This window comes from Filicampus tigris, chromosome 14, assembly GCF_054856515.1.
Source record: "Filicampus tigris isolate MCC_2025a chromosome 14, RoL_Ftig_1.0, whole genome shotgun sequence".
Taxonomy (NCBI): domain Eukaryota; kingdom Metazoa; phylum Chordata; class Actinopteri; order Syngnathiformes; family Syngnathidae; genus Filicampus; species Filicampus tigris.
The window spans coordinates 19,538,002-19,564,940 of record NC_141230.1 but is presented as its reverse complement, the minus strand read 5'-3'; the positions used below and the strand labels follow the sequence as shown (position 1 = coordinate 19,564,940).

The 26,939-nt window shown below is 43.4% G+C and overlaps 1 protein-coding gene across 1 annotated transcript in view; it reads left to right on the top strand.

Annotated features, from left to right (window-relative positions):
• The window catches only part of fmnl2a (formin-like 2a), a 50,760-nt gene extending 23,998 nt beyond the window's left edge, over nt 1-26,762 (top strand). The window contains exons 5-30 of the mRNA XM_086051093.1: nt 125-201; nt 2,462-2,545; nt 4,083-4,238; nt 4,854-4,886; nt 5,311-5,355; nt 7,275-7,383; nt 7,978-8,054; nt 8,790-8,864; nt 10,392-10,488; nt 11,654-11,764; nt 11,936-12,085; nt 12,208-12,309; nt 12,414-12,717; nt 13,262-13,465; nt 13,869-13,889; nt 14,659-14,783; nt 14,884-15,083; nt 15,957-16,191; nt 16,274-16,342; nt 17,067-17,147; nt 17,251-17,380; nt 18,050-18,213; nt 18,297-18,398; nt 19,024-19,119; nt 19,311-19,434; nt 24,217-26,762. Coding sequence (XP_085907219.1) covers nt 125-201; nt 2,462-2,545; nt 4,083-4,238; nt 4,854-4,886; nt 5,311-5,355; nt 7,275-7,383; nt 7,978-8,054; nt 8,790-8,864; nt 10,392-10,488; nt 11,654-11,764; nt 11,936-12,085; nt 12,208-12,309; nt 12,414-12,717; nt 13,262-13,465; nt 13,869-13,889; nt 14,659-14,783; nt 14,884-15,083; nt 15,957-16,191; nt 16,274-16,342; nt 17,067-17,147; nt 17,251-17,380; nt 18,050-18,213; nt 18,297-18,398; nt 19,024-19,119; nt 19,311-19,434; nt 24,217-24,326 — 3,081 coding nt within the window. The 3' untranslated portion in view covers nt 24,327-26,762. The remainder of the gene's footprint in view (nt 1-124; nt 202-2,461; nt 2,546-4,082; nt 4,239-4,853; nt 4,887-5,310; nt 5,356-7,274; nt 7,384-7,977; nt 8,055-8,789; nt 8,865-10,391; nt 10,489-11,653; nt 11,765-11,935; nt 12,086-12,207; nt 12,310-12,413; nt 12,718-13,261; nt 13,466-13,868; nt 13,890-14,658; nt 14,784-14,883; nt 15,084-15,956; nt 16,192-16,273; nt 16,343-17,066; nt 17,148-17,250; nt 17,381-18,049; nt 18,214-18,296; nt 18,399-19,023; nt 19,120-19,310; nt 19,435-24,216) is intronic.
• The last annotated feature ends 177 nt before the right edge of the window (nt 26,763-26,939 follow it).

Sequence of the window (26,939 nt, the reverse complement as noted above, 5' to 3'; positions counted from 1 at the left end):
AACTGCCTGCTGCTATCCTCCCTTCGGAATATTCCGGCTAGCCACAAACGTCCCTGCGCTATGAATTGATTTGCAGAGCGAGCATGGCTTTATAAAATATTAACTAATCCTTCTTGTTTCTTAGAAATTCCGCCGAAGAGTTCAGGAGTCCACCCAAGTCCTGAGAGAACTGGAAATTTCATTGCGGACCAATCATATAGGGTGAGTGGACGCAGGACGCGACCAAACACAACAATGAATGCAGAAAAAGTAGATGAGGGGAAAACACAAGTTGATTTTTTTTTTTTTTTAAATGAATGCCTCAATCATGTCACAGTAACTTTGCCGTGGTCGTTACATAATTGTGAATAAATGGACTCATCTGCCTTGATAGCAAGGCTATCGTATTCATTTCATCAATTGTAGACATGCTAACGCTAGCGGCTGGTTGCAAACACAATTTCACGACGGCGTTATAATAATTGAACGTGTTTGATGTTATCTTGAATTTGCGGAAGCGTGTTGGGATGCCGCTCTGGTAAACGGGATACCGTATTTGAAGTCGTGCCTCCTCTACCAAGCTGCGGTACCTGAAAAATTCTCAAAATAACTTTTCCAGCAAGCAAAAAGTCGTAGGGCTCTGACTGCCGGCACCTGTAACAGGAGCGGGAGGGGGGTCACGTCGTTTGTTTATAGTGACGTTTCAAAAAACGTTTAGTTTTTGAGAACATGATTTTTAAAATTCATACCTTGATACCGCTAACAAGCACATTCCGAGCTGGCCCTGGGGTACACCACACTAAAAACATGGTCTATTCAAACTTTTTTTTTTTTTTTTTTTTGACTCATGAAGAGAACACATCCAATTTTGGCACATATTGTTAAATTTACTATCACACTCACATCAGTTCTTGTTTCTGAGAGCAAACTCTAAAAACAAAATAAACACCATTTTGGGTCAAAAATGGACAGATTGGGTCAATTTGACCCTCTTTCTTGCATTGTTTTGTGCAAACACAGCCCATTTTTTGGAGGGTTGTTTTGTCCCAAAATACCAAAGTTGGGTCAAATTGACCCAAATTGAGGATCGGTCAATTTTGGACCCCAAATTGTGTTATTTTTAACTGTTTTGAGGAGTGCACACTTCCATGGTGGAAGTTTACTAACCAGACCTCGGAATAAACCATCGGGAATTACTTCTGCCTGTCAATACAGTCCAGGAATTGTTTACACAGATTAATTTAATTGTCCCAAGACCTTATGCCAGTAAACTAGATTACATCAGTAATCGTCTTAATCTAGACAATGGAGCATTAGCATAATGGGAGCGGGGCAGAAGGGTGGGGGGGTGCTGGCGGTGGCGAGGGGGCAAGATGTCACCCCCTCAGACGGTGAATAATTACAGCTTGTGTTCGGAGGTGAAATGTACGTGGCGGGGAGGCTGCGTATAATGGCAGATTGTCGCTTACGCTCCTCGCATGTTGTGTCGTGCTCACAAACATGTGGTGAATGGGAGGATTGTGACTTGTCCTGCGGTAATGATTACCATGTGGCACAACAAGACTACACCTCCCGACGCTGTTTTTTTTTTTTTTTTTTTTTCTCCCCCGGCAACCCTACCAGGCACCGCTTTACTGGACCCTCTCCCCAGCGTCCACACAGTAACACTGCAGGAGGGCTCATAAGGACACAGCCAGGGGACTTTAGTGCACGTCCAATGAGCATGCCTGGGTGCCATTATGTTTATACCCTGCAAATTTCGCTCATTACCAAACAATTGGGCCTGTCAGGGAAACACCTTAAGAGGTCTGGAATGAATAAAGATTCTGTTTCAATATGGTGGCCGGAAAACATTTTAAAGAATGAATTAAAAAAAAAAAAAAAAAAAAAAGTGCAGTCCTGAAAGTGGCTTAAACTTGACTTGCCTCTATGTGAATGGACCGCTGATCTTTTTTTTTTTTTTTTCACTTCTGGTTACCAAAGCTAAATTACAAGTGTTGTTTATCATCCCTTGCCATTAGGTAAAGCGCACAATCATCGATTAGTCTAAGCAATTGAAGCAAAATTGAACTGGCGGCATTTGTTGATTTGGGCTCGACTAGTTTGCTGTCAAAGGAAGACGGCGTTTCAGGGGCGGGGGTGACATCTATTTTGCGTTGTTACGATATAAAAATTTTGACTTTAACCTCTGTAAAGTCCCTCGACACTAATACTTGATGCGAATTCTTTATAAAAAATCATTTGTCGATAAGACTAAATAAAAAAAAAAAATACACAGCAGTTCAGATATTAAAACTCTAATAACGCTAATAAATTGAAACGCAAGTGTGGAAACCAATCTCGACCATGCTAGTAAAATTCATTTAAGAGAAACCGTTATTTCATTGCGTCAAAGCTCCACAAAGTTTCATTGAAATCGATTTTGGTAGTTGTTTACGTCAAGTTTCACTTTTCCAAATGTTTCTTTTTCTGCTGTTTGCAGGTGGGTGAGGGAGTTCCTCAATGAAGAAAACAAAGGCCTGGACGTGCTGGTGGAATATCTTTCCTTCGCACAGTACGCTGTCACGTAAGTCACTTCCAGCCCATTCCCTCTGCCGCCTCAATGCTCTACTAGATGCACAAGTGACAACAAGACAATGCTGCCATTCTGCAGAGTCGCTGAAGCGTCCCCGCGCAGCCCGCACTGCTGCATGCTAGCTCCAAAAGTCACTCGGGCCCTTTAGCGTCTTTTCCAAAAGATTGATGGCGGGATTATTAGTCAGTCAGTCACAAGGTCCCTTGTTCTAAGAACCCTGCACTTAAGTGATTAATTCAAGCACCCCACTTCACCATATGTTATTATACGATGTCCACGTTACGAATGTTTGTTTAGCCTCAGCCGGCATCGCAGTAGAATGAAAACCCGAAAGCCTACATTCTGTCAGTCCTAAACTCCTCTTTTTCGCCAAGTGCAACAAAGTCAAGAATGTTGTCGATGAAATGCTTTGTATACATGTTCGTAAGTCAAATCTTGCTGCTGATGTGTTCGAATAAAATGTCTGGTGGAATTCAACAGCTCTCCCAGGTTGGCACTTACAATGAGAGTGCAGACTGGAAACCATGCCTGTACTTGTGGATTTTTTTTTTTTTTTTTAACCATTTTGAACAATATCATGTTCAAAAGCTAATGTAATAAGTTCAAAAAATGCAAATGTATTATTATTAACTAATAATACATTTTATAAAATGTTGAGAAGACGAATTACCGATTAATAATCAAGTATAGTAATCAATAATAATGATCAATTAATCGTTGCACCTCTACATTTGAAAATGACTCTATTTGGACTCAAGATAGACCGATTATCGTCACCGATATTTGACTTTTTGACAAATATCGGCATCGGCCTTTTTTACAAATCTGATGGCCGATAATAAATCAATTTAAAACTGTGGAAATCAAAACAAATATATGGCAATTTAACATTTCTGTCATTTTTAAATTTGGAGGACTTCATTTAACTGGTAGAGTGACATGGAGCTATTGTTTAAGTTTTCATTGAACTTTTTAAGACATGCTGACAACCCTGGGCGCTCCCTGAACGTTTTGTTAGAATTTTATAACACAGATGTAAAAAAATCTTGTAATAATAATAAAAAAAAATTAAACATGCTTAAAGACGTTGCAACAAAGTTAAGAGTAAATTTTCCCTACGATTTTGATGCCAATATTTTCCTTTTTACTGAAAATGAATACCGGCTATCGGCCTCCTTGACTACTAATAATCGGTATCAGTATCGCCCCTGAAAAAAGCATATCGCTCTATCTCTAATTTGGACATATGAGGGTTCCAGCGACTATTTATATATATGACCGTAGAATTATTTAAAAAAAAAAAAAAAAAAACTCACATGCCGCTTCATCACCTATTTTGAATCCATCTTTATATGGTGAAGAGTGTTGCTTTAACCTGTACTGCTGCAACCATACGTTTTTGTCTCCTGCGATCAATGAATGATTATCTTCAAGTTTTATGTCTAAGGAAACTCGTATCTCAAGCCATCGCTGGTATTACGTACATTCAGCTGTGATAGTCTCACATTGGTATTCCATGATGCGACAGGTTCGATGGCGACTCTGTGGAAAACGGCGCCGAGGCGCTGCTGGACAAGTCCAAACCTTGGAGTCGCTCCATCGAGGACCTGCACGGAGGCGGCACGCTGTCGTCGCCCCTCAGCGGGAACGGCATCACCCGGGCGGGCCGGCACTCAACGCTACGGTATTTGCAACCTTTTGACACGTTTTCTTGAAGCCTCGCCATGTGGGCTGGAAGTGACTTTAAATGGCTTAAGACACGTTTGCATAACACTTGCTTTGACCCGTTACTAACACTGATTATTCATCTCGTGATAGAATAAGAGAATGTTGGGAGTTTTTTTTTTTTTTTTTTTTTCGTGCACCAAAGCGTACATTTTAAGGCTGGAGTGTTTGGTGGTAGGTAATTCGTAAACCCATGCTAATATATTCTCTAATCCTCCCTGTGGTTCCATTGATGTTGTCAGCACAGTGTGCACATTGACTTGTGTGACCTCTAATCCATGACTTTGAAGGGTTAACTTGAACGCGCACAAGGAGTTCCATTGAGGCAGAGAATCACATGCGCATGATCACATTTACCATTTTTAACCGTATCACATTGTTTGCGCCGACTGACATGATTTTTTTTCTTCCCTTTGTGTTGTTCTACTGTAAACGTTGTCAATAAACGTTGACGTGCTAGCATCCTGGTTTGATTCACAAATGGATTCATCCGGTGTCCATATTGCTACTTTCGAAACCAGATCGGAGCGGCGCTCTAAATGAGGCTGACTGTCTTGTGTTCTGTCCTTCGTAGTCTACTCTTGTGTCTGCCCGTCTTCGACAGCAGGCAGGTCCAAACTTCTGCCTACTCCCAACAAACCCCCCCCCCCCCCTCACTCCCCCCCGATCCATCCGAAGACATTGGCAAATACACACAACCCTTGGCTCATTGTTCTCATGCCGGCCTGCTAGCGCTGTCCGTGTCGCGGATGTGAATTATTTGTACTGCCGGCCTCTCCTCCCTGCGCTCTCTTCGGAGCAAATAGGTTTTCCCGCCGCTATTGTTCCTGCCTCCGTGCCTGTGTGCCTCCCTCTGTGGCTCCCCCGAATGCCATCCGCCGCAGTTTCCGTGCAAAGGCCCTAGGCTGTAGGAGCTGAGCGCTAGACACAAGCTAGCCTCGCTAACGGCCGTGATGTTCTGTATGGAATGTGAAAATGCCCAAAACAATGCCTCAAATCATTTCTTTTTGCTTCAAACTGCTACCCTGAAGGTCACCAAGCTCACTCAACTGTCCAAAGTGTTCTCAAATAAGACGGTACGCCCTGCCTCAATGTAGCTAGTTAGCAACACGAGCACTAGATCTATACTTTGTGTATATAGTCTCTAGATGAAGCTGTAGTGTGTGATGTTACCTTGCTATAGAAATCTTTAGAATTCCCTCCAGAAATCCTTTAAATTTGTACTCTTGTCCACGTCTCATCAATGGACAAGATACGCTCGTGAAGATATGGTAAAGTGAGAGGACAGAACACAAATGTACCTTATCCACTGCATGGTACCGTCCGTCTAGGTTTGGCCAGAGCTTTACCCAGTATCGCCGCTTTGCTACTGGCAAAAAGTATCGACGCTTTTCCACTGGCAAAAGCTGGACCAGGCCAAGCTGGTGCTTGCTAGCGGTCGCTAACTGGTGGAGGAGATTTGAAACTTGGACTCACTGCCGCCCCTTATTTGTCTTGTCATTATTTATTTGTCACGCCTTTTGTCATTATTTATTTGTCTTATTTGCCACGCCTTTATTCAGTCTTCACGGCGGTTGAAATGATATGAGGCAAATTTAACGTTTATGAGTCGCAAGCGCTAGATGGCGGTAGCAAACCTCACAACAAGCACTAGTTTGGCCGATCGAGGAAATTCTTCCAAAAAGTTATTGCCACTCCCAGTTGACGTTTACTAGAAAGCTAAACATAAAACATAGCAAGTAAACATAAACCAAACACGACATAACTATCTGGCGAAGGTGTGCTAGCTAAATGCTAACACACAATGCAAAATGCCACAGATGCGCTAACGAAACTATAGCATCGACGTTGCAGTGATGCGCTGTATTGATTTTAGATGTATGCTGAACGATTCTCACTCTTATCATATTCGGACGTTATCTCATTGGAGTGTAAAGATCATTTCCCAGAGCTCTAATTGTTTACGTGAATAGTTCAGAATAGCTTTTTGTCATTTATGTTCCATTTTTTAGTGTGCTTTCAACATGGGCTCAGTATGAACGGGCATAAATTCCCACGGACGTATGCCAAAATGTGTAGGAAGCCGTTAGAGCTGCAAACAGGGGCAAAAAAAAAAAAATGTTAGGCATGGAGCATGTTCTTCACTTCCCTTGCCAACTGAAATAGGAAGTTATTGTATTCTCATTTCAAATTCCCGAATTAAGCTGCGCCAGTTGTTTCCGCCCACCTTTTATCGATGTCTTATGTTCACTCTGCTCTATCCTCGAAATGGCTTGATGTGTTACGTTTGTGTGGGTGGCTCCAAACAAGTCCAAGCGAGTTGACGGAATTACTCTTTGGCGGTGTTACGCAATCCTTTATCGTAATTCTGATTTTGAGATGAAAACATTTTGGTCTGCGCATTTCAATCACGTTGTGTCACGCTTAGATGTTGAGCAATCTGGTGAAGGGGAAAAAGAAAAAAAACAAAAAAAGTTGATTTCTTTTTGTATAATTGTGGCACCGCAAAAGGTTCTGCTATTCATTACATGAGGAATATTCACCAACTTAGATTTTTTTCCTGAGACATTTTTCCTGTCCTCCAATTGCGACTGTGATTCTCAAAAGGAGCGGCCACGCCTCCTGCCGACATGAACTGGCGCGTCTGTCATTAATAGCCTGAGGATACATTTTTCCAGGCTGGTAATTGAACCTTGCGAGTTGAGTCCGAAAAGAAACAATTGCCCTTTACTGGGAGAAAAAACTCGCGCCTTTTGCCCGCGCGCAAATGAGCTGGGGGGCGGGGGGGTTGTTTTATTGACATTGCCGTGAAAGACATCAAATTAAGAGCGATAAAAGTCAGCCCCTGGCTAGGCCATACATTACATGGCTTTTGTATTAGTCCATGGGAGGCGGACCTGTTTTCTGCCTCATCCCCACAATAGTAGCAACTTCTCAAGCCAACTTTTTTTCCATCTTATTTTTTATCTTTTATTTTTTTAAATGTCACTTCCAGTTGTAACACTTTGCCCAGCCGGAGGACGCTGAAGAACTCCAGGCTGGTGTGCAAGAAGGACGACGTCCACGTCTGCATCATGTGCCTGCGTGCCATCATGAACTACCAGGTCAGTCATGCTAGTCACACTGTCAGCTTATCTCTCGGGGCTGTGGCCAAATGTTGACATTGCAAGACACAGTCAGCGGTCAATGTCGGGTATGGATCATGCTGCTGCCGCGCGTTGATGTCGTTTTGCACTTAAATGCCAGCTTTTTAACGTAAAAGGAGTTTTCCCATTACGCCCAACAATACGATTTTTTTTTTTTTTTTTTTGTTAATTTTGCTTGGTTACATATCATTATGTGTAGACTTTTCCTGACCGTTTTTGCTTTCTTCTCAAGTTTTTGTCCTAATACTTGGAATTTTGAGCGTGTTTGGTGAATCCTGAACACAACCTCATCCCCACTTAGTGGTTTTTACGTTCACTTTTACAAAAGATTATTATTTTATTAAGATTCTATCCAATTGAGTTGCATAGGTTACCGGTCACATTAATGGTGGAAAAACATTTTGAAATGATTTACCTCACAAAAAAAAAAAAAAAAAAAAAAAAAAAATGCAGAATCTGTGTTGTGATACCGTCGTTTGAAAATCAGCCCAATATCATATTGTGAACTTGAGCCGTTAATGATGTCTTTCTTGTCGGTGTTTCCTTTTCCAGTACGGCTTCAACATGGTCATGTCCCACTTAAATGCTGTGAATGAAATTGCACTAAGTCTCAACAATAAAAATCCAAGGTAAGCCTCGAATGTTATCGAGGGGGAGGAGGAGGAGGGGGGGACGGGCCAGGATGTCTCGCTTCTGTATGTGACATTTGTCGAGCTGGGGGGTTAAAACATTTGAGGACGTGAAACCCTGTTCTATCCACTTTCACATCATTTCTCATCCAAACACACACGCACTCACACAGATTTCAAGTATTTCCCGTCAACTAACCCTGCCTCAACCCGCCGGGTTGTGTGGCCCCAAAGGCTCGACGAGGCCCCACGGTGTGTAAACAGATTGATGACGTCCGATTTCGTTTCTCGCGCATTTTCCCACTTAACTGGTGCGCCTTGACACGTTTCGCTTTGAGATTTCTCTTTCTCCGAAGTTGACTCGTGAGGCAAGCCAGCGTTTGAGGTCCATCAGCAAAATCAAATCATAAGCACGGTTGCCTAAGTCGTGTGTAACTTGTCGTCACAATATAGTAAAAAAAAATACGTGATTGTGTTTGTTTTTTTTCTGTCCGTAAAAAATCTGCATAGGTTGAATCGGCGCATCTCGACTCGTTGTTGAATTTTTTTTTTTTCTTTCTTTTTTTTCAAAAACAATGAAAGGCAACTCTGGCTGTTAGGCTAACGCAAAATACAACAGCTGTATGAAAAAAAAAAAGTAGATTCATTTTGTTTAAAAAAAAAAAAAAAAACAACATGGTGATCTTTAACATAACAATTGCATATGAAATCATTTCTTTTCCCTTGTTTGAACAGAACCAAAGCTCTGGTGTTGGAGCTCCTGGCGGCCGTTTGTCTCGTGAGGGGAGGCCACGAAATCATCCTCGCCGCGTTTTGACAACTTTAAGGACGGGTAGCGGCAGCAGACGCTGACTCAGCCTGTAGCAATGCTCCCCGGATTGCACGCGGCAAATCGCCTATTTGTCAACACAGACCCCCGAAGGCCCGCGCCCCCTTTAGAAAGCAGTAAAGTGTGTTTGGCGGGCGCACAAAGGCTCAGAGCGGCAGATGTGAGCGACAGCCTTGATAGAAAACTCTTTCAGGCTTCTGGCAAAAAAATAGAAAAAAAAAAAAAAGTTTATGACGGAGTGGGCGGCCGTTTGTCGCATGCGTCAGGCGAACACGGGTCCACTGCAGTCGATGCAAAATTTAGTCGTGAATGAAAAATTGAGTGTCATACTCCGCCTCACCGGCATAAGTGGCAGAATAAGCTTGGGCTCATCGCAGCTCGTCTCAGGAGAGACGCAAGGCGAGAATAATGAGGGCTTTCTTGCAGCCTGCTTAAAGGAAATTGTTTGAATTTTTTAAGTTGTTATTGAAAAGTGGCTCTTAAAAGCAAAGTGTTGTTGCATCTACTTCGCTCTGTGACTTTGATAGCCCGTCTAGGACTCCAGGCATTAAAAGGCTTTTTTTTTTTTTTTAAACATTTGATGTCTCCTACTTGCTGCATGTTCAATTTTTTTTTTTTTTTTTTTTTAAATCAAAAGTCCACCGTTGCCCTCCAGATGAACTTCAGACTCCGCTCTTGCTCTTTTTTTTTTTTTTTTACATCTCACTCTTTTCTGCCTCCCAAATTTGAATTCAAATAGACCCCAGTTTCAGAAGACACTTTATAAGAGAAGAAAGTTGTGGTGCAGTACACAGTAACACCATATTCATCCAGTGGAAACATTTTTCATTGGTATTTTATGAATGAAAAAAAATGAAACACTTCATTTGGAGTGAAAGTTCAACAAAAGCACAGTAGCACAAAGTCTAGAAAGATATGCCCGAGAATAGCGAGGTAACGATTCGCCCAAGCCCCCGATTCGAATCGATTTTCGATTTTCAGTTTCCGATTTTCGATTCGATTTTTAGCTCTGCACTAGTGTGGTTCTGCAGCCACCCGCAAACGCAATGATGTTTGGTGCAAAAGCATCATTTGATCTACACATTCAAAATGAAAAAAAACGTTTTAAGACATCATTTCCGAAATGAATTTAAGCAACTCAATTTTTCGATTAACTGAATCGATTAATCGGGGCGAATCGATTCATTTTAGATTAGCCCTAGTCTTTAGTAGAAGTTCCTTTTGTGCATTTTTCATTTTTTTTTCGTAACGTCACCCCAGAAGGGTACCGGAGGAAAAGATAACCAGAAAAATGAAAATGACTACGACAGAGGAATAGGTCTGGCTTCTTGGTTTACAATGAGATAATCAATTCCCTATCATTTCAAAAGAAAACATATTGACCCGGTAGTGCTTTGTCTTTCATCTTCATTCCGATCTTCTGCGAGGCACGCATTCATTCGGCCCCCACGAAGACAAGAGGCGGCGTCATTTTACGCCACCATGGCCACGCTCACATGAGTAAAGAGACATGGCGCTTTGTTTTTGCAGGTTTGTATGGAGGAGCAGCGGTTTGAGAGGCTAATGGAGTATTTCAAGAACGAAGACAACAACATCGATTTCATGGTATTATCCCCCCGCCCCCGCCACCACTCACACATGCTCTAAATCTTAACTATTGAACGCTATCCTTCGGAGTCCTCAATCAGGAGGTAAAACTGCAGCCGGCTTGCAAATCCTTTAGTGATTTCCCCCCCCCCCCCTTTCCTGTGGGGACTGTTGTTGTATCCTATAGATATAGAAAGATGAACAGCCCAATAACAATGACAAGCAGATCGCACCTCCTGGATTGTATCCCCAGAATCCAAATCCGCTGTGAATCAACAGCCAACTCGGGGTGGGGGGGGGTGTGTGTGTGTGTGTGTGTGTGTGTGGGGGGTTGTCTTCATTCATGTAAACTGTCTTATGAACGTGTGTTCAAGGATCAGTGAGAGGAAAGTTTTGAATGTGCGAATCAAGTGACTGGAACAGGAAAGCAAACAAGAGCAAGCCGAGTGGCATTTTGCACACTCGGGCTATGAAAGCTCGCGTTAGGCTGCGGGCAAGTGTGTGTGTGTGTGTGTGTGTGTGTGTGTGTACGTGTGTTTACATGATCAATTCATTCACGCAAAGTCCCATAAGGAAGATTTTTCTTTAATTTACCAGACAAGCTACGTCACAGCTAAGCACAACAACGATGCTTTTCTTGTGGATAGTACAGTTCTTTTGTGTTCCATATATGCAGTGATTGAATGGCGGTTGAATAAGGGATAAATTGGACTCAAGAGTCCTTATCGTCATTTGAATTAGTTTCATTTCTGTTTCGATCTGACTGTACCGGTAATGTTTTTTTTTTTTTTTTCCATTACTAGCGTGACCTTTGGCCTATATTAAACCGTATTGCTAACTACCGTGCTGCACTAGTATCTCTACTAGGCTCTACTATGTAGCGTCTTGTACCCTACCAGTAGCACCCAAAATCCTAGTGACAAAATTATCTTACAAGTTTAGCAAAGTTGGCCCAGTGGGGTACCAAAAATGTCACAAACTAGTGTGTAGTGTAAAAATGCTGCTTTATAACATATTGAGTAACTTTATTCCTTTTTTTTTTTTTTTTTTTTAATGTATAAAAGCAGCTCAATAGGTGTTACGGGTATTGAAATGATTGTTTTGAAAATTGTTTTTCAAGTGGGTCAATCAAAGTGCCTCTCATTTGCACTCGTTCCCCCCCCCCTCCGTTTGCGCCCCTTAGGTGGCCTGCATGCAGTTCATCAACATTGTGGTGCACTCGGTGGAGGACATGAACTTCCGGGTTCATCTGCAGTACGACTTCACCAAGCTGTCTTTGGACGAATTCTTAGAAGTGAGTTGAAACACGGAACGCGGCGGTGGGAAATTGGTTACGGAGGGGTACCAAACCCCCCCCCCCAAGCTCGACGTTGCCGCGGCTGCACCTTGGAGACGCGTCAACTCCCGCTTTGAACGTCCCCTCCGGCAAAAAAAAAAAGCTGATTCACGCGTCCCCGTTTTGTAGAAAGTCAAGCACACGGAGAGCGATAAGCTGCAGGTTCAGATCCAGGCCTACTTGGACAACGTGTTTGACGTCGGCGCCCTCCTGGAGGACGCCGAGACCAAAAACGCCGCCCTGGAGCGTGTGGAGGAGCTGGAAGAGAACATGTCACATGTGAGTGACCTCGCGTGTTGGATCTCCCCGCGACAGCGCTCTTGAGGAATGTCCCAAAAAATGTCACGCCTCCTTTTGCCCATTTGAAAAAGATTGCATTTCCTTTTCGGCCCTCCTTCCAGTTGACAGAGAAGCTGCTGGATGCAGAGAACGAAGCCATGGCCAAGATAGTGGAGCTGGAGAAGCAACTCATGCAGACAAACAAGGACCTAGAAGGCGCGAAGGTCCGACTCTCGTCACCCCCCCGTGACGTGAATGTTTGCCGCGATATTAGAAATGAGTGGGCCGGCGACGTGGCAATTACGCAATCTTTCCCGTATTGCTCCAGGAAGCGTATAAAGACAGCAGTGGGAAGCTCCAGTCGCTGCGGCAGATCTTGAAGGAGAAGGACGAAGCCATCCAGCGGCAGAGTCACCTGGAGAAGAAGATTCACGAGCTGGAGAAGCAGGGCACCATCAGGATCCACAAAAAGGGAAACGGCGACATCTGCATCCTTCCGTCCACGCCGCCCGGCGCCGCCGAAGGCTTCTCGGGCGGGAACGGCGTCGGCGTCCACAGTCCGCCGGCGGGAAGTGCGACGGGCGCTACGGCGCCGCCGCCGCCGCCTCCGCCGCTGCCGGAGAACGGCTCAGGTACTGTGGCACGCTCTCAAACTCAGGCCTTCTGTAAACAAGCACCCGATAGTATCTGAAGTGACCGTATTTTTTTTTTACCCAAGTCGTAAAAAGAATAAGCGAACGACAACAACTTTGTTCAAAACTTGGAGGAAATATCCCTTAAAGGCGGTGCTTTGCACACGTTAATAAGGTTTGACAATTTTACATCAATAAGAGTCCCTTTGTGATTAATACAGAACAATTCTGTCAGTGAACGTAACACGGGTAAAAGTTTCGGCTTCTTTACAAAATTAACCCGAGTCCTTGAAAATGTCATCAAAATCCTGCATATCAGAAACACCGGAAAAAAAAAAGGCAGGAAAAGCCTACTGGAACATCCGAAGTGGTTCCCGAGTGAATCGGATGCACTTTGAATGGCATTAAAGCAACATTTGGCTCGAGGCAAAATGAGAAAAAAAAAAAAAATCGTCCTCACCCAAAAACTCGATGAATCGGTTATCTCGACTGTCTACTGAAATATCGACGCCGTCATGTGGTTCATTGTCGTCCCCTCCCCCAGTGCCAAATGGACCTGCGGCGACCACCCCTGCGCCCCCGCCGCCGCCGCCGCCTCCCCCACCTCCGCCTCCGCCGCCTCCCCCACTTCCGCATTCTGCCTCAGCGACGTCCGGCCTCTCGCCTCCTCCCCCGCCGCCGCCTCCCGCTGCTCCTCCGCTGCCCGGCTGCGGAACGCCCACTGTCATCATGAACTCGGGGTTAGCCGGTAAGCTTCCTCAAGCGGAAAATGCACTAAATGTCTTCTTGCGCCAAAAATCGACAACAGCTATATCATCGAGTTGGACTTGTAGGACTTTTGTTATTATTTTTTTTTTTTTTTTAGAGTTGTTTGTCCTACAATAGACATTTGAGGAGTTGAACTTTTAAAGCTCTCTAAAGTAGCTTTGGATTTCCATTAAGTCAAATGTCAGTAGAATGAAAATGACTGCCTCTACTCATAATTTAAAATGTACTTTTCAAACCTTGAATCGTGTTGATGATATGCTGCGTAAGTCTTGGACCCGTTTGTGTTTTTAAAATATGCATGTTGAAACACTTGTTCCTAATTTCTTCTCAACTTCATCAAATCAATGTTTCTTTGAATTGTTTTCTTTTTTTCTGCCAACCAGAGGGACCCATCAAACTTTTCTGTAGGTTCTCTCCTTTTACCTTCCACTGGTTATTTTTTTCAACCCCTTGTTTTCTCCTCCTCTCCCACCTACTTTGAATTTGGTATTTTCTCAAACACGAGTCGCCTGTTGGCTGTGTTCATTCAATTTATGTAAATTTATTTTTCTCAATGCGATTTCTCGTTAAAACTAAGAAAATACCAAATTTCAAATGATCTGCATGCTTTCATATTGTGATGGTGTTCAGTATTCTTAAATTTGGCCACATCTCAAATGTGTCACTCGCATGTTCTTCAGACACCAATCGATGATATTTCTCCTCAGCATTGGCGAGGAGTCGATTAGAAGCCGCAATCTCTCCGATTAGGCGAAGCCCTGAAAATGCATGACGTATGGAGTGAATAAACATCATCAAAAAGTTGGAATTAACTCATTTTCTGCCAGACATTTTCAGACCCTCTTTTTCACCCTAACGTTTGGGGGAAAAAAAAATTGGAAAAAAATAGAAATAAATTCCTGGGATTGAACGGCCGGACTGTGAAAAGACGAATAAATTCGTCTTTGGCAGCGAATGAGTTAAAAAGAATTGACTGCGCCGTTGCCTTAGTGAAAATTCCCACCTCGTAGTTAGAGGCTGTTTGCCAATTCCAAACCCCCTTCACAGAGTTTTAGCGAAAATGTCTCGCGTAACCCCGCCGAGCATGTTCACTCCGACAAGTGTTGTCATCGCTCGCTTCCGTTTATCGCCCCGCAAATTGCGATTGTCAATCGACTCCCGCGTTGTGTCCAGCCGTCAAGATCAAGAAGCCCATCAAAACCAAATTCCGCATGCCCGTCTTCAACTGGGTGGCCCTGAAACCCAACCAGATCAACGGGACCGTCTTCAACGAGATCGACGACGAGAGGATACTGGAGGTGAGCGCCTTCGGGACGCGCCCGCCGCTCGCCGGACCTCCTCGCCTGCCTCTCTAACGAGAAAAAAAATCAATAAAAAATGCAACGGTTGGCATCCCAGGACCTGAACGTGGACGAGTTTGAGGAAATGTTTAAGACCAAAGCCCAGGGCCAAGCGGTGGAGCTGACCACGAGCAAGCAAGTTATTCAGAAGGGACCCAACAAGGTGACGCTGCTGGACTCCAACAGGGCAAAGAACTTGGCCATTACGCTCAGGAAAGTGGGCAAGACGCCCGAGGAGATCTGCAAGGCCATTCAGCTGTAAGTGGAATGTGGTAAACCTCATTTTGTTTCAGTCGTTCGAGACGAAAGTTGAAATTCATACTGACGAAAAGTTTGGGGATGCTGGCCTTTTGGTTCAAGTCTCGGGAGGATCCTAAAATGTCATGTTTGGCTCGGAATTTTTGAGAAACGTAGTCGGCCGAAGTAAAGCGGGGTGAGTGCAATAGGGACGGACCGATTGTTCGCCGATTATCGGCCTTTTTAGAATATCTGATGGCCAATAATACACATGTAACAATGTAACTTTTTGGTTAACTTTGTAACCGATTCTACCGACCGTGGGAGCACGCTGCACTTTTTCTATTGGTCGGAAATCACAACCAAGATAAGCAAAATGTTAACATTTGTCGTTTTGAAATTTTGGAGGACCCTTTTCTATTGGTCGGAAATCAAAACCAAGACAAGCGAAATGTTCATAACATTTGTCGTTTTGAAATTTTGGAGGACCTTATTTACTGAGCTTTAACTTTTGAAAACATGCTGATGACACCGGGAGCTCCATTTTTGCTCGAACTTTACGACAAAGGGCAAACATTTCTAAGAATAATAAAAAAGATAAGTATTATGCAAATCTGAAAACGACTTGAGTAAACGTGCCTAAAAACATTTTAACAAAGTTAGAGTTTACTTTTTTTTTTTTTGCTGAAAATGAATATCGGCTTCAAATATCGGTTATCCTTGACTACTGATAATCGGTATCGGTATTGGCCCTGAAAAAGGGGGAAAAAAACCAAAAAAACAAATGCAACTAAAATCAGAAAATGTAATAAAAACGTGTTTGTGCCCATCTCGAGCGCACGTTGTCAAAACGCGATGGCTTTTGCGGCGCCCCCCCCCCCCCCCCCCCCCCAGCTTCGACCTGCGCACGCTGCCGGTGGACTTCGTGGAGTGCCTGATGCGCTTCCAGCCCACGGAGAACGAGGTGAAGACCTTGCGGCAGTTCGAGAAGGAGCGCAAGCCGCTGGAGAGCCTGACGGACGAGGATCGCTTCATGATGCAGTTCAGCAAGATCGAGCGGCTCATGCAGAAGATGACCATCATGGCCTTCGTGGGCAACTTCGCGGAGAGCATCCAGATGCTCACGCCGGTAGCGGCTTTTGTCCTTTGCGGGGGGCTCCGGTCCGATTGTCGATGAACCCTAAAATGCACTTTGTTCCGCTTCCTCGCAGCAACTCCATGCGGTCATCGCAGCGTCGGTGTCCATCAAGTCATCGCAGAAGCTGAAGAAAATCCTCGAGGCACGTCAGCTCGCTGTGGCCATTTTGGAAAGAATAGTTGCCCGCTGTAGTGGTCCGATGAGTTCAGCGCGTTATTTTGCCTTTTTTTTTGTCCACATGGGATTTGGGTTACAATCATTTGGGAGGACTGTTTTTTTTGTTTTGTTTTTTTTCATTTTGACTTTTACTTTCCAAATTCGGGTTTGTTAGTTTTTGTTCGTTTTTTTTTCAGGAGCGCTTTGTTTTTGTTCAGTTTTTATCAGTTTTAGCATTTTTTTTTTTTGTGTGTGTATAGTTGAGTGCAAGATAAAAAAAAAAAAAAAAAAAAAAAAAAAACTACAATTTCCAAACGTCTATTTGACCTTCCTTCTTCCGTACGGCCGTACAGCAATACCAAAATGAAAACATTGAAAATCAACCTCGCGCTCGTGTATGAAATTAACTGGCAAAAAGACGAAACTAAGGACACGTTTGCTATAATTGTAGCTTTAGATGGTTTTGTAAAAGTAAAATGTAGTTTTAGAGAAAAAAAAAAAAAAAATTCAATTCAATTTTTAAATTTTTAAAAATTTTTTTTTTTTTTTTTTTTTTTAAACTCAATTCAATTTTTTAATTTTTTTCTATTTTTTTTCTTCTGTTTTTGCATCCATTTTCACTAGCCAGTAATAACTTTGCTCGGATTGCATTCAACCATTCATGCTCGTCTGTGACGTTGTGCGTTTCTCCCCCCCCCCCCCCCCTCCAGATTATTTTAGCTCTCGGAAACTACATGAACAGCAGCAAAAGGGGAGCAGTTTATGGCTTCAAGCTGCAAAGTTTAGACCTGGTTAGTTCAAGTCGCTCATCCGTGGTTGATTCGAAGGAACTATTGCCAAAGGGCATATTCGACCCTTTTGATTTCTTTTTTTTTTTTTTTTTTTGCTTCGCAGCTGCTCGACACCAAGTCGACGGACCGCAAGATCACGCTGTTGCACTACATCGCTAACGTGGTGAAGGAGAAATACGCGCAGGTTTCCTTCTTCTACAACGAGCTGCACTACGTGGAGAAAGCAGCGGCAGGTCAGCCCTTTTTTTTTTTTCTGCCGTCACAAATACAATCCCGTTCTGGCTATCATTTAACACGTTTATTTTTCTGATGGCGTAACTCTGTATATTTGAGCTCCTGTCACGCAGCTAAAGCGGAAGTGAATATGTTCTATGCAGGCTCACTAGTCCAAACACGGCCATTCTGATTCATTTTGTGTTTGTGGAGCAACGAAATCCGCCCGTTTTTAGCCATCTCATCCGGCGGCCATTTTGTCACTTCTGTCGACTGAAAATGACGCCACGGTTGCGCAGAGGCTCTGTTGACGGCCAATCATAGCCCAGCTTCAGAAAAGGTGAGCCGCGATTGGCCGTTACATGAGCAGTTGTGATGTCATTTTCAGTCGACAGAAGGGACAAAATGGCCGCCGGATGAGATGGCTAAAAACGGCAGGATTTTGCCGCTTACCTCATATTTCATATGAACCATATTGCCTTGTTTCAACTATTGGGCCCGCACAGAACATATTGTTGAAAAAAAAAAAATATTTGGGTTGACTTTTGCTCTAAATAAGCCCAAATGGTGTGTTGTTGTGTTCTACACTGTGGTTTGCTTTTGACGCAGCTCATTCCAGGTTGAGCTCACGACGGATGTTTTCGTTTTCCGTTTTGCGCGCTGACACGCCAGCCTGCCTTTTGTCACAGTGTCGCTGGACAACGTCCTGCTGGATGTGAAGGAGCTGCAGCGCGGCATGGAGCTGACCAAGAGGGAGTACAGCATGCACGGCCACAACACCATGCTCAAGGACTTCATCGCGCACAACGAGAGCAAGCTGAAGAAGCTGCAGGACGACGCCAAGATCGCGCAGGTACCGCCGCCCGCCGCCGCCTTTTTTTTCGACAAGGAGGCGCCGTCAACTTGATCCGCCGGCGGCCTCGCGTTTGTTCGCAGGACGCCTTCGACGAAGCCGTCAAGTTCTATGGGGAGAGTTCCAAGACCACGCCGCCGTCCGTCTTCTTCCCCGTCTTTGTGCGCTTTGTCAAGGCCTACAGGGTGAGCGTCACGCATTCACTCTCACCTAAAACACAATTCTGAGGTTAAAGCAGCACTGGGCGAGAATTCGACCTTAATAAAAAAAAGATTCACAACTCTTTTGATGAAACATTGGCTTACATGTAGTTGAATGAGACTTTTGTCATGCCCTGGAGGGGGGGGTCTGTATCGTTTTTACTGGCACTAAGCCACTTTGAGGAGGATGGGAGCAACCCTGGCATCAAAAAAATACAAGTGTCCTGAATTGCTTTACGGCATACTCACTTCCTCCTTTCGCTATAAGGACGGAAAGCCGTTTCGAATGTCTACGCGCAATTACTGGTGTCATGGCAGAAGCCCCAAAACAAACAAAAAAACAAAAGTATAGTTTAAACAAAATGAGATTCATTACCTCGTCGCTATTCATCTTTCACACAGCCACTGGAAATAGAAATGTAATTCAGTCCAATTTGCACTACGCGCTGGCGCGCGTCCGAAATGTGGTTGACTTTTGTCAAAACACTACCGCTTTTGTCCACATGGTGCCGCCATCATCAACAAAAACTGACGTATGACACAATGTTGCTTTAACGTTTCATTTTGTGTTTGTGTTTGTGCGCCCTGGCATTCACGCCGATCCCCTCAGCAAGCCGAAGAGGACAACGAGCAAAGAAAGAGGCAGCAGCAGCTTCTGATGGAAAAACTTCTGGAACAAGAAGCCCTGAGGCAGGAAGAACAGAAGGTAAGCCGGGCCGGGTGGGCGGGGCCAAGCCGGGTGGGCGGGCCCTCCTGCAGATGTCAGGATTCATTGTGAACCAGCCACCCGCCACTAGTGCTTAAATGCGCTCCTAGCGCCCTGCTGGGCCGTATTACTCTTGCCCAGGTTCAAGCTAGCGCGCTAAACCTTTATGTGGTGTGTGCGTCCTCCCCAAGTCTCCATCGCATAAGAACAAAAGGCAACAACAGGAGCTGATCCAGGAACTGCGGAAGAAGCAAGTCAAAGACAGCCGCCACGTCTACGAAGGCAAAGACGGCGCCATCGAGGACATCATCACGGGTAATCTCATCCGGGCGGGCCTTAGCTCGCCCCTCTGCATGAAGGGTCCCCCTTTGGCTAACCAGGCTATCGCGAACGGCGCTAAGCTAATCCCGTAACAGCCCCGAAGTGTTGTCGACGTTGCCGCTGATCTGCTTTGCCGTTGCTGAGTAACACGTGGCCGACGCTGTGACTAACGCTGCGCAATTGGATCATTATCGAGCGGGGAAATCTTCTCGCCGGTCGTAATAATAGGTACGCTTGGGTCCACCATGGGTTCATGTTTGTCAACCCTCGACGGTCTTTTGATTAATCTTTGGCTTAATTTCTTCAATTCTTAACGAATGCCGCCGCACGTCGCTCACTTGTGTTGAGCGGGCCGATCGAAGTCGGCGTTCGATTTTGTGGAGGCGGTTAACGCGATGAGGTTAGTCAGCCCCGCCCGCGTCACGAGTGAGCAGCAGCTCGTCAAATACGACGCAAAGTCAACAGTTCTGCACGGAAGAGGCTTCAAGTTGTTTAACGCCACTCCAAATGAGGTTACTGTTAAGAGAACTACGTTACACATTGTGGATTTTTAAAAGTCAGTTTAGCTTCTTGCTAACAAGCAATGCAAAACGCCATAGACAAGCTGGCCAATAGCATCTATATGGTGGTTTTGTAATGCTTTCAAGCGGAAGTCAACCCAAACATATTTTTGTCAAGAATATGTTCCCAACAGGCCCACTTGTTGAAATACGGCATTCCGATTAGCTTTGCGTTGGGGAATATAAGTTAAGCAGCAAAATGCACTCGTTTTTAGCCATCTCTGGGGGCGGCCATTTTGTCTTCTGTCGACTGAAAATGACATCGCAACTGCTCACAACGACCAATCACGGATGACCTGTTTTCTGAATCTGAGCCGCGATTGGTCGTTGCGAGCAGTTGCGATGTCATTTTCAGTCGACAGAAGACAAAATGGCCGCCCCCAGAGATGGCTAAAAACGAGTGGATTCACACTTATTCCACAAACGCAATATTGATCAGAATGGCCTGTTTCAACTAGTGGGCTTGCATAGAACATATTCTTGAAAAAAAAAAAATGCGATGACTTCCGCTTTAAGGAACAAATAGTTGAACAGAAACGATGCAGCGTCATGCATGTATTCTTTATCCTCAGCAAAAACGACTAATATTACATAGTCACTTACTCTGTAGTTAATTAAGTGAAAACTCTTTTGTTTTTGGGCATAGTCATGCGCGCAATTATACCGCTGCCCATTTGCACCCCAGAAAAACATCATTACTTCAACAAGTAGTTTTCAGTGTAGAACTGCTCTGGATTTTTGCACTTTAACTTGATTGAATTTTGCTCAAAGGATATACTGAACCAATATTTTGGGAGGAATTTTTATGCGGTACCTTTACGTACTACGTATCAGACCCCAATATCATTGAGTATTGTCATTTTACAGGTGTACCTAATATTGTGGCCGGCGACTATACATACACTTGTTCAAGCTTATTACATTCGCACAACTTGATGTGACGATAATGACGACGCCGTAGCAATTTAGCAGCATTAACTGGCCGCCTAATGCTGACTGTTGGGACAGTTTGCGTAAATTCTTTGTGCTAACAGTGCCAAACCGCTGTAGGATTCTGCTTCTCTTATATTGTGTGTTGTATGTGTATGTTTGTGTGTGTCACGGCTGTCCTGTGTGTCTGTTTTGTTGTTGTGGTCGCCGCAGTGCTGAAGACGGTGCCCTTTACCGCCCGCACCGCCAAGCGTGGCTCTCGGTTCTTCTGCGAGCCCGCCCTCAATGAGGAGTACCATTACTAAGCTTGTAGAACTCTCGACAAGGTTGCCCGAACTCTCCGTTCTTCCTCCTTTTTTTTTTTTTTTTTTTTTCCCTCCCTGTCCTCAAACAACCTTGCACGCCTACTAACTTTCACATGGCCTTGCTGCGGTGATACCAGCGTGTGGGGGACGGGGGGGGGGGGGGGGTTTATTGACATTTCCTCACTTCCTTACCTCCCGATCACAAGGTGTTGGTGAAGGTCCACCTGCATGACCTCATGACTCATCCTCTAATAATCATCATTTCATCATCTTCATTCAAATGAGCGTCTTAACAGCAGGCTGTGATTTCTAGCTCCACGCTGCCATGTAGTGGCCGTGGATGGAAATGCACTACACAGTCACCGGCTTGAGAATACATTCTGACCGTGCTGTATTTTGAGTGACTTTTCAAAACTTTTGAATACGGTTCCTCTCAAAAGTTTCACGCCAAATATCACCTTAAAAAAAAACTGAAGCAAAAAAAGGCATTTATGATTGTAAGCCACTGTTGACATGATTCGGGGTTTGAACATGAACACTACACTGAAATGTATGGCAAAACAAAAACAAAAAAAAAAGTATTACATTCAAATGTATTGCACGTAAAGTCAATCTAAATTGTACCTAAAGTCATGTTTGAAAACAAACTGTTGAAAAAACAAAACCCCTTAAACCATCATAATGTTAATTAATTGAGTGATTCTTTTGCATACCACTAGAGGGAGCACTGCTACCACAGCTCATTTTGAGAATCACGTTAATTGAATTCTATATTCAAGATAACACTCAAGAAAATATATTGGATCATATCTACTCAGCTAGAACATTTTTGCATCATTTAAAAAAAAAAAAGCTTTTAAAAATCATGACATTTAATCGTTAAAAGATGTATAATAAAAAAAAAACAATGGATTTTCAACATGTAATATATATGTAATATTTAATTTAGCTAAAAAAAACAATTCGATATTCCATTGTGGCAGCTTTATATTTTCTTTTTATTGTTCCTATTATTAACTATTAGATTATTATGATGAGTGTCTTCAAATACTGTTTACTGCTGATAATTGAATCATCATTAAATATGATTACATCATTTATTATTGGTGACGATTTAAGAACCTGTCATGAATATGAAAGTGAGTCCAACTGAAATATTCTAGATTGTAGATTTAGAAACATGTAACCCCATTAAATGCCCTTCCAACATTTCACCACAAGGCAGACAATTATTAAACATGACTTTTTTTTTTTTTGAGGGAAAAAAAAAATGTCATGTTCATCACGTATCAAACAGACGGTAAGATATCACTCAATTTTGTTGCATTTTGTTCGGCAGCATAAAAATCAACTATAGTAAATCGTTTTTTACGACTCACAAAATTTTTTAATTCCTATTTTTTTTGGGTCCACATTTTCCCCCTCGCATGTGAAATCCACCCCCCCCCCGCGCATTGTGTGTTCATGAGCAACTTCCAAATGATTGCATGCAATTGAACCTTTTCCCAGAGATGTTTTCTTTGCCTCACGCATGCTTTGGTTGAATTTTGAAAATGTTTTCTACCTGTGTGTATTTTGCGCTCTTCACGCTGCTGGCAGCCTCTCTGCAAAGACGTTTGGGGGGGAGGGCGGCAAATGCAGCAAAACAAAAGCGCTTGGAGCCTCTCCACCATCTTTAAATGCCCGATTAGCATCCTCCTGCTTTTTGTTTTTGTTTTTGTCTTTGCACGCTTGCGCTTTAGCCGGCGGGCCCAGGTGCGCTTTGATAACCTCCCGTTTTGTCTTCTCTTTGTCCAGCCCTAAAGAGGAGTAACATTACTAAATTTCCCAATGTCTACTCGAGGCTCAGGAAGTCGTCGGGTAGCACCCCGCTAGTGGTGGATGTGTCCCATACCTGGCAAGCATCTCTCTTTGTTTACCTCCAAGCTCTGAACGCACACCGCTTGCTCGCCGCCGTGACGTTAAACGCCTCCCTCCCGATGGGGTTCCTCGATTAAAAGCCGACCATCGCAAAGTTGTGAGGGGAAATTCATTTCAGTCGCTCAAGGTTCACCACGCACAATGGGAGGGCGGGCGAGTTTAATCTGATGACAGAATTTGGAGCAAAAAATGCTTTAATGTTAGAAACAATTCAGTGTAATTTTTAATGTCGAAATAAGAAGTATTTATATTCTGAAAAACTGGTCTGCATTGTGAGCCTAACGGCGTCAATTTGAGAAATGCAGTTTAACGAAAAAAAAAAAAAAGTCAAGACATTTGAGAATTTCGTAAGAAACTATGGAACGTGATTTTTAATCGAGATGTCGTAGGAATCCAGTTTCTGAAAAGTTTTGAGATTTTTCCGAATAATTGCCTCTCTCATTTTGAAAGTTAATCGGAAAATACGCCAAAAAAAAAAACAATCCCAAGAGTCCGGCTGCCTTGATTTTAGTTGTAATTGCTGTGACGTGTTTAGTGAATGCGTACAATATGAATTGAATAGAAAACGAAACAATATTACATTGATTGATATGCGCCTCTTATCAACACTTGACTGACAAATACGTCTTCCAAAAACACATCAAGTTTCTGTACTCGTAAAGAGGAGGATGCGTCGTGAAACGTCATTTTCGCCGCACTCTAGTCTCGAACGGACAACACCGCAGGCGGCCTAGTGCTGCTTTGACGGACGGACGGACGGACGGACGGACAGACATGCAGACAGCCAAAGAGAGAGACAGAAAGACGGACAGATCGGACCTCCAGAGCAAAAGGGAGACGGAAAACGAGAGCAACCGAACGTGAGAGACAGGTAGGCGGGGTAAATGGACAGACAGGTGGAGAGACAGACAGATATCGTCCGACTAATGACCTCAAGAGAGATGACCCAATTGGACAGAGACAGACAGGCTGCCAGCCCTAGCGTCTCTCGCAAAACTCTGCCATCCGAGCGCTCCCACTGACACGCGTCTCTTCTCTTCCCCCTTGGCGTCCTCCGGCAGATCTTCGCAATCAGCCTTACAGGCGAGCGGACGCCGTGCGCCGCAGCGTCCGCCGGCGCTTCGACGACCAGAACCTGCGACCGCTCAACAACGGCGAGGTGGTGGTGTGACGGGCTGGTGGTGGGGGGGGGGGGGTATAAGTAGAGGGAAGCGGCACGTGTTAAAGAGAGGAGGCCATCGGGAGCCGTTTGTAGTCTGCATTCCTACATCAGCGACAAAATGCTCCCGACGGCTTCGTGGAGCATTTGGTCGCTTGCCACGGGATGAAGATTCAGGATGAAGGCCACCCCGATGTAAGAGGGGGGGACAGGAGCAATGTTGCAAACAGGTTGGGATTATGTTGGGATGAAAGTCAACCAATGGCACTGTAAGTGTGTATATATATATATATATATATATACATGATATATATACCCTATGTATGTATACAGTACATGTATATGCGTATATATGTATATTCATGATATCAATGAATATGTGTGAAGGACCTGGACTTGACTGTTCATAGAATCAAAAAGTGCCTCAAAAGTTTCATATGTAATGTGTGCTTTTGCGATGAAGCCGTACACGCGTGGCTTCAAACTGAAAAGAAAACGCAAGTGGAGAATTGGGGGGGGGGGGGGGGGGGCTGGTACAAAACGTAAAGTGAGATGAGTTAGCCAACGTTAGCTCTGGCGGCTAAGCGCACAAGTTCAGATGCCGCTCGAAATATTGGACCGCTCGACTTTTTTTCAGGGGGAATTTGTAAGGTGCGGAAATGAGCGGGGGTCGATTGGATCATTTAAAGTGCAGAAAAGCGTCGAAAGAAATAACACTTTATTTCGATGGAGACTTGAGCCACTGAAAACTGCACGTGGCTTCGTCCACTTTTAACAGTTTTAAGATGAGCAAAAAAAAAAGTTTTTCAGTTGAATGCTGGAAGAAATTGTGTTAAATACTTGGAACAAGAGTGGGGTGAACTCAATTTTTAAGCAAAGAGCAGAAATGACTAGAAGGTCTCTTCGATGATTACTAAGTCAAGGTGTAGTTCCAATTTTGACTTCCAGGGGGCAGGCCATTTTCAGAAAAAGTGTGGCGTGCTTTATTTGGCTTGGGTTGCCAGGACATCAAAATGTTCGGAAGTAGACGTTACTTTGCAGCTTTCATGCAATCGTGTGCATTTGATGGATGTGTGCACCTCTGTTGCTTTGAACTTTTGAGTGAGAGCCATAAAAACATGACAAAAATGGAGTTGGCATACTGTAGTTCTCAATGGCTCACTTGTCAGTGATTAAAAAAGGAAAATGTTGTGACGAAATCCTTGTCATGTAGCAAAAATGTGCCCACCACATGACAATTTAGTAGAATTTTGTACAAAAAAAAGTGATGCACTACAAAATGTACTTTTAGACAAATGACCACTTCTTATTGTAAAACCGGGATTTTTTTTTTTCTAGGAAGATTTTTTTTTTTTCCTTCAAAATTACAACTTGGGAAATTATTCTCCTGTAAATTTATGGCCTGGAATGACTGTTCTTTTTCTTGTTTCTTTGCCTGCCTTGTTTTCTCATAAAATCAACCATTACATACACACCTGAACAAAATTGACGGTTAGAAAAAGCCAGCGTGGTCACAGTAATATTTTTTTTTAAAAAGTGAAAAAAATGAAACACACAAGCAAACTCCTGAAACGGAGCATAACAAAAATGATGGTACCCTCCGAGAAGCAACATATGATCAACCTTTTAAAAGGTTAAAAGGCCTAAGTCACATTTTGACAAAATGTTTTTTTTTTTGCCTTGGCCACCTCCATTTTACTCAACAAATGGTCCGTTTTAAGGCAGGTGCTTGACTTTTTTTGGGTACAAATTTCCACTCAATTCTCAGCATGATGTTTGCACAGTCAAATTGAACTTTCCTGCCAAGAGCCTGATGATGTCATAACTGGATATGATTTTCATTTTGTAAACACGTACACATCATTCCTACTACTGCATCTATCAAAATGTACATTCTATAACCACTGAAGTTACTTTCGTGTTTTCATCTCACGTATTTAAAAAAAAAAAAAAAAAAAAAAGCAAGAAAAATGTTTCCTAACTGTACAGTTGTTTTTGCTACAAACGGTTTTGTTTTGTACTGAAGTCACGCGACTAATTATGAATATTGTACATAATGTTCAAAGCATTGCCTTGTGCGCTACAACTTGAATGTTCTTTTGTAACTTATAGTTTGATTTTGTGTGTATATTTAAAAAAGCCAAATGCAGCCAAGGAGCGACGGGAGTATTTTGACGTTGAACAAGGACGGTGACAATGACTCGATTTCTGATGGCAACTTTGTGGTGACTAGCGTCCTCTCCTTCTTTGCTTCCTTCCTTCCTTCGTTCATCACAACAAACTGGAATAAGACTGCCATGTTGGTCAATGTTGGGTTACTATTACCAGAAGTGTATTTTTAGGTATTTTTGCGCTCACTGCAAATTAACATTTTTTTTGTTTTGTTTTGAAAATTAGGAGATGTTACATTTCCAATAAATATTATCAAATAAACAATTTACATTGTAATATCATGGAATTGTTGTGCTTTTCTTGTTACCTGTAAAAATCTGCTCATCCAAAAATGTATTTACAAATTTTCTATATCGTGCTGCTGATTTGTACTTAATGGCTGCATCTCCAAATATATCGTAGAAAATTGGAGCAATTCCAGTAAATTCCAGTCAAATCAAGTCACCTGAGGTG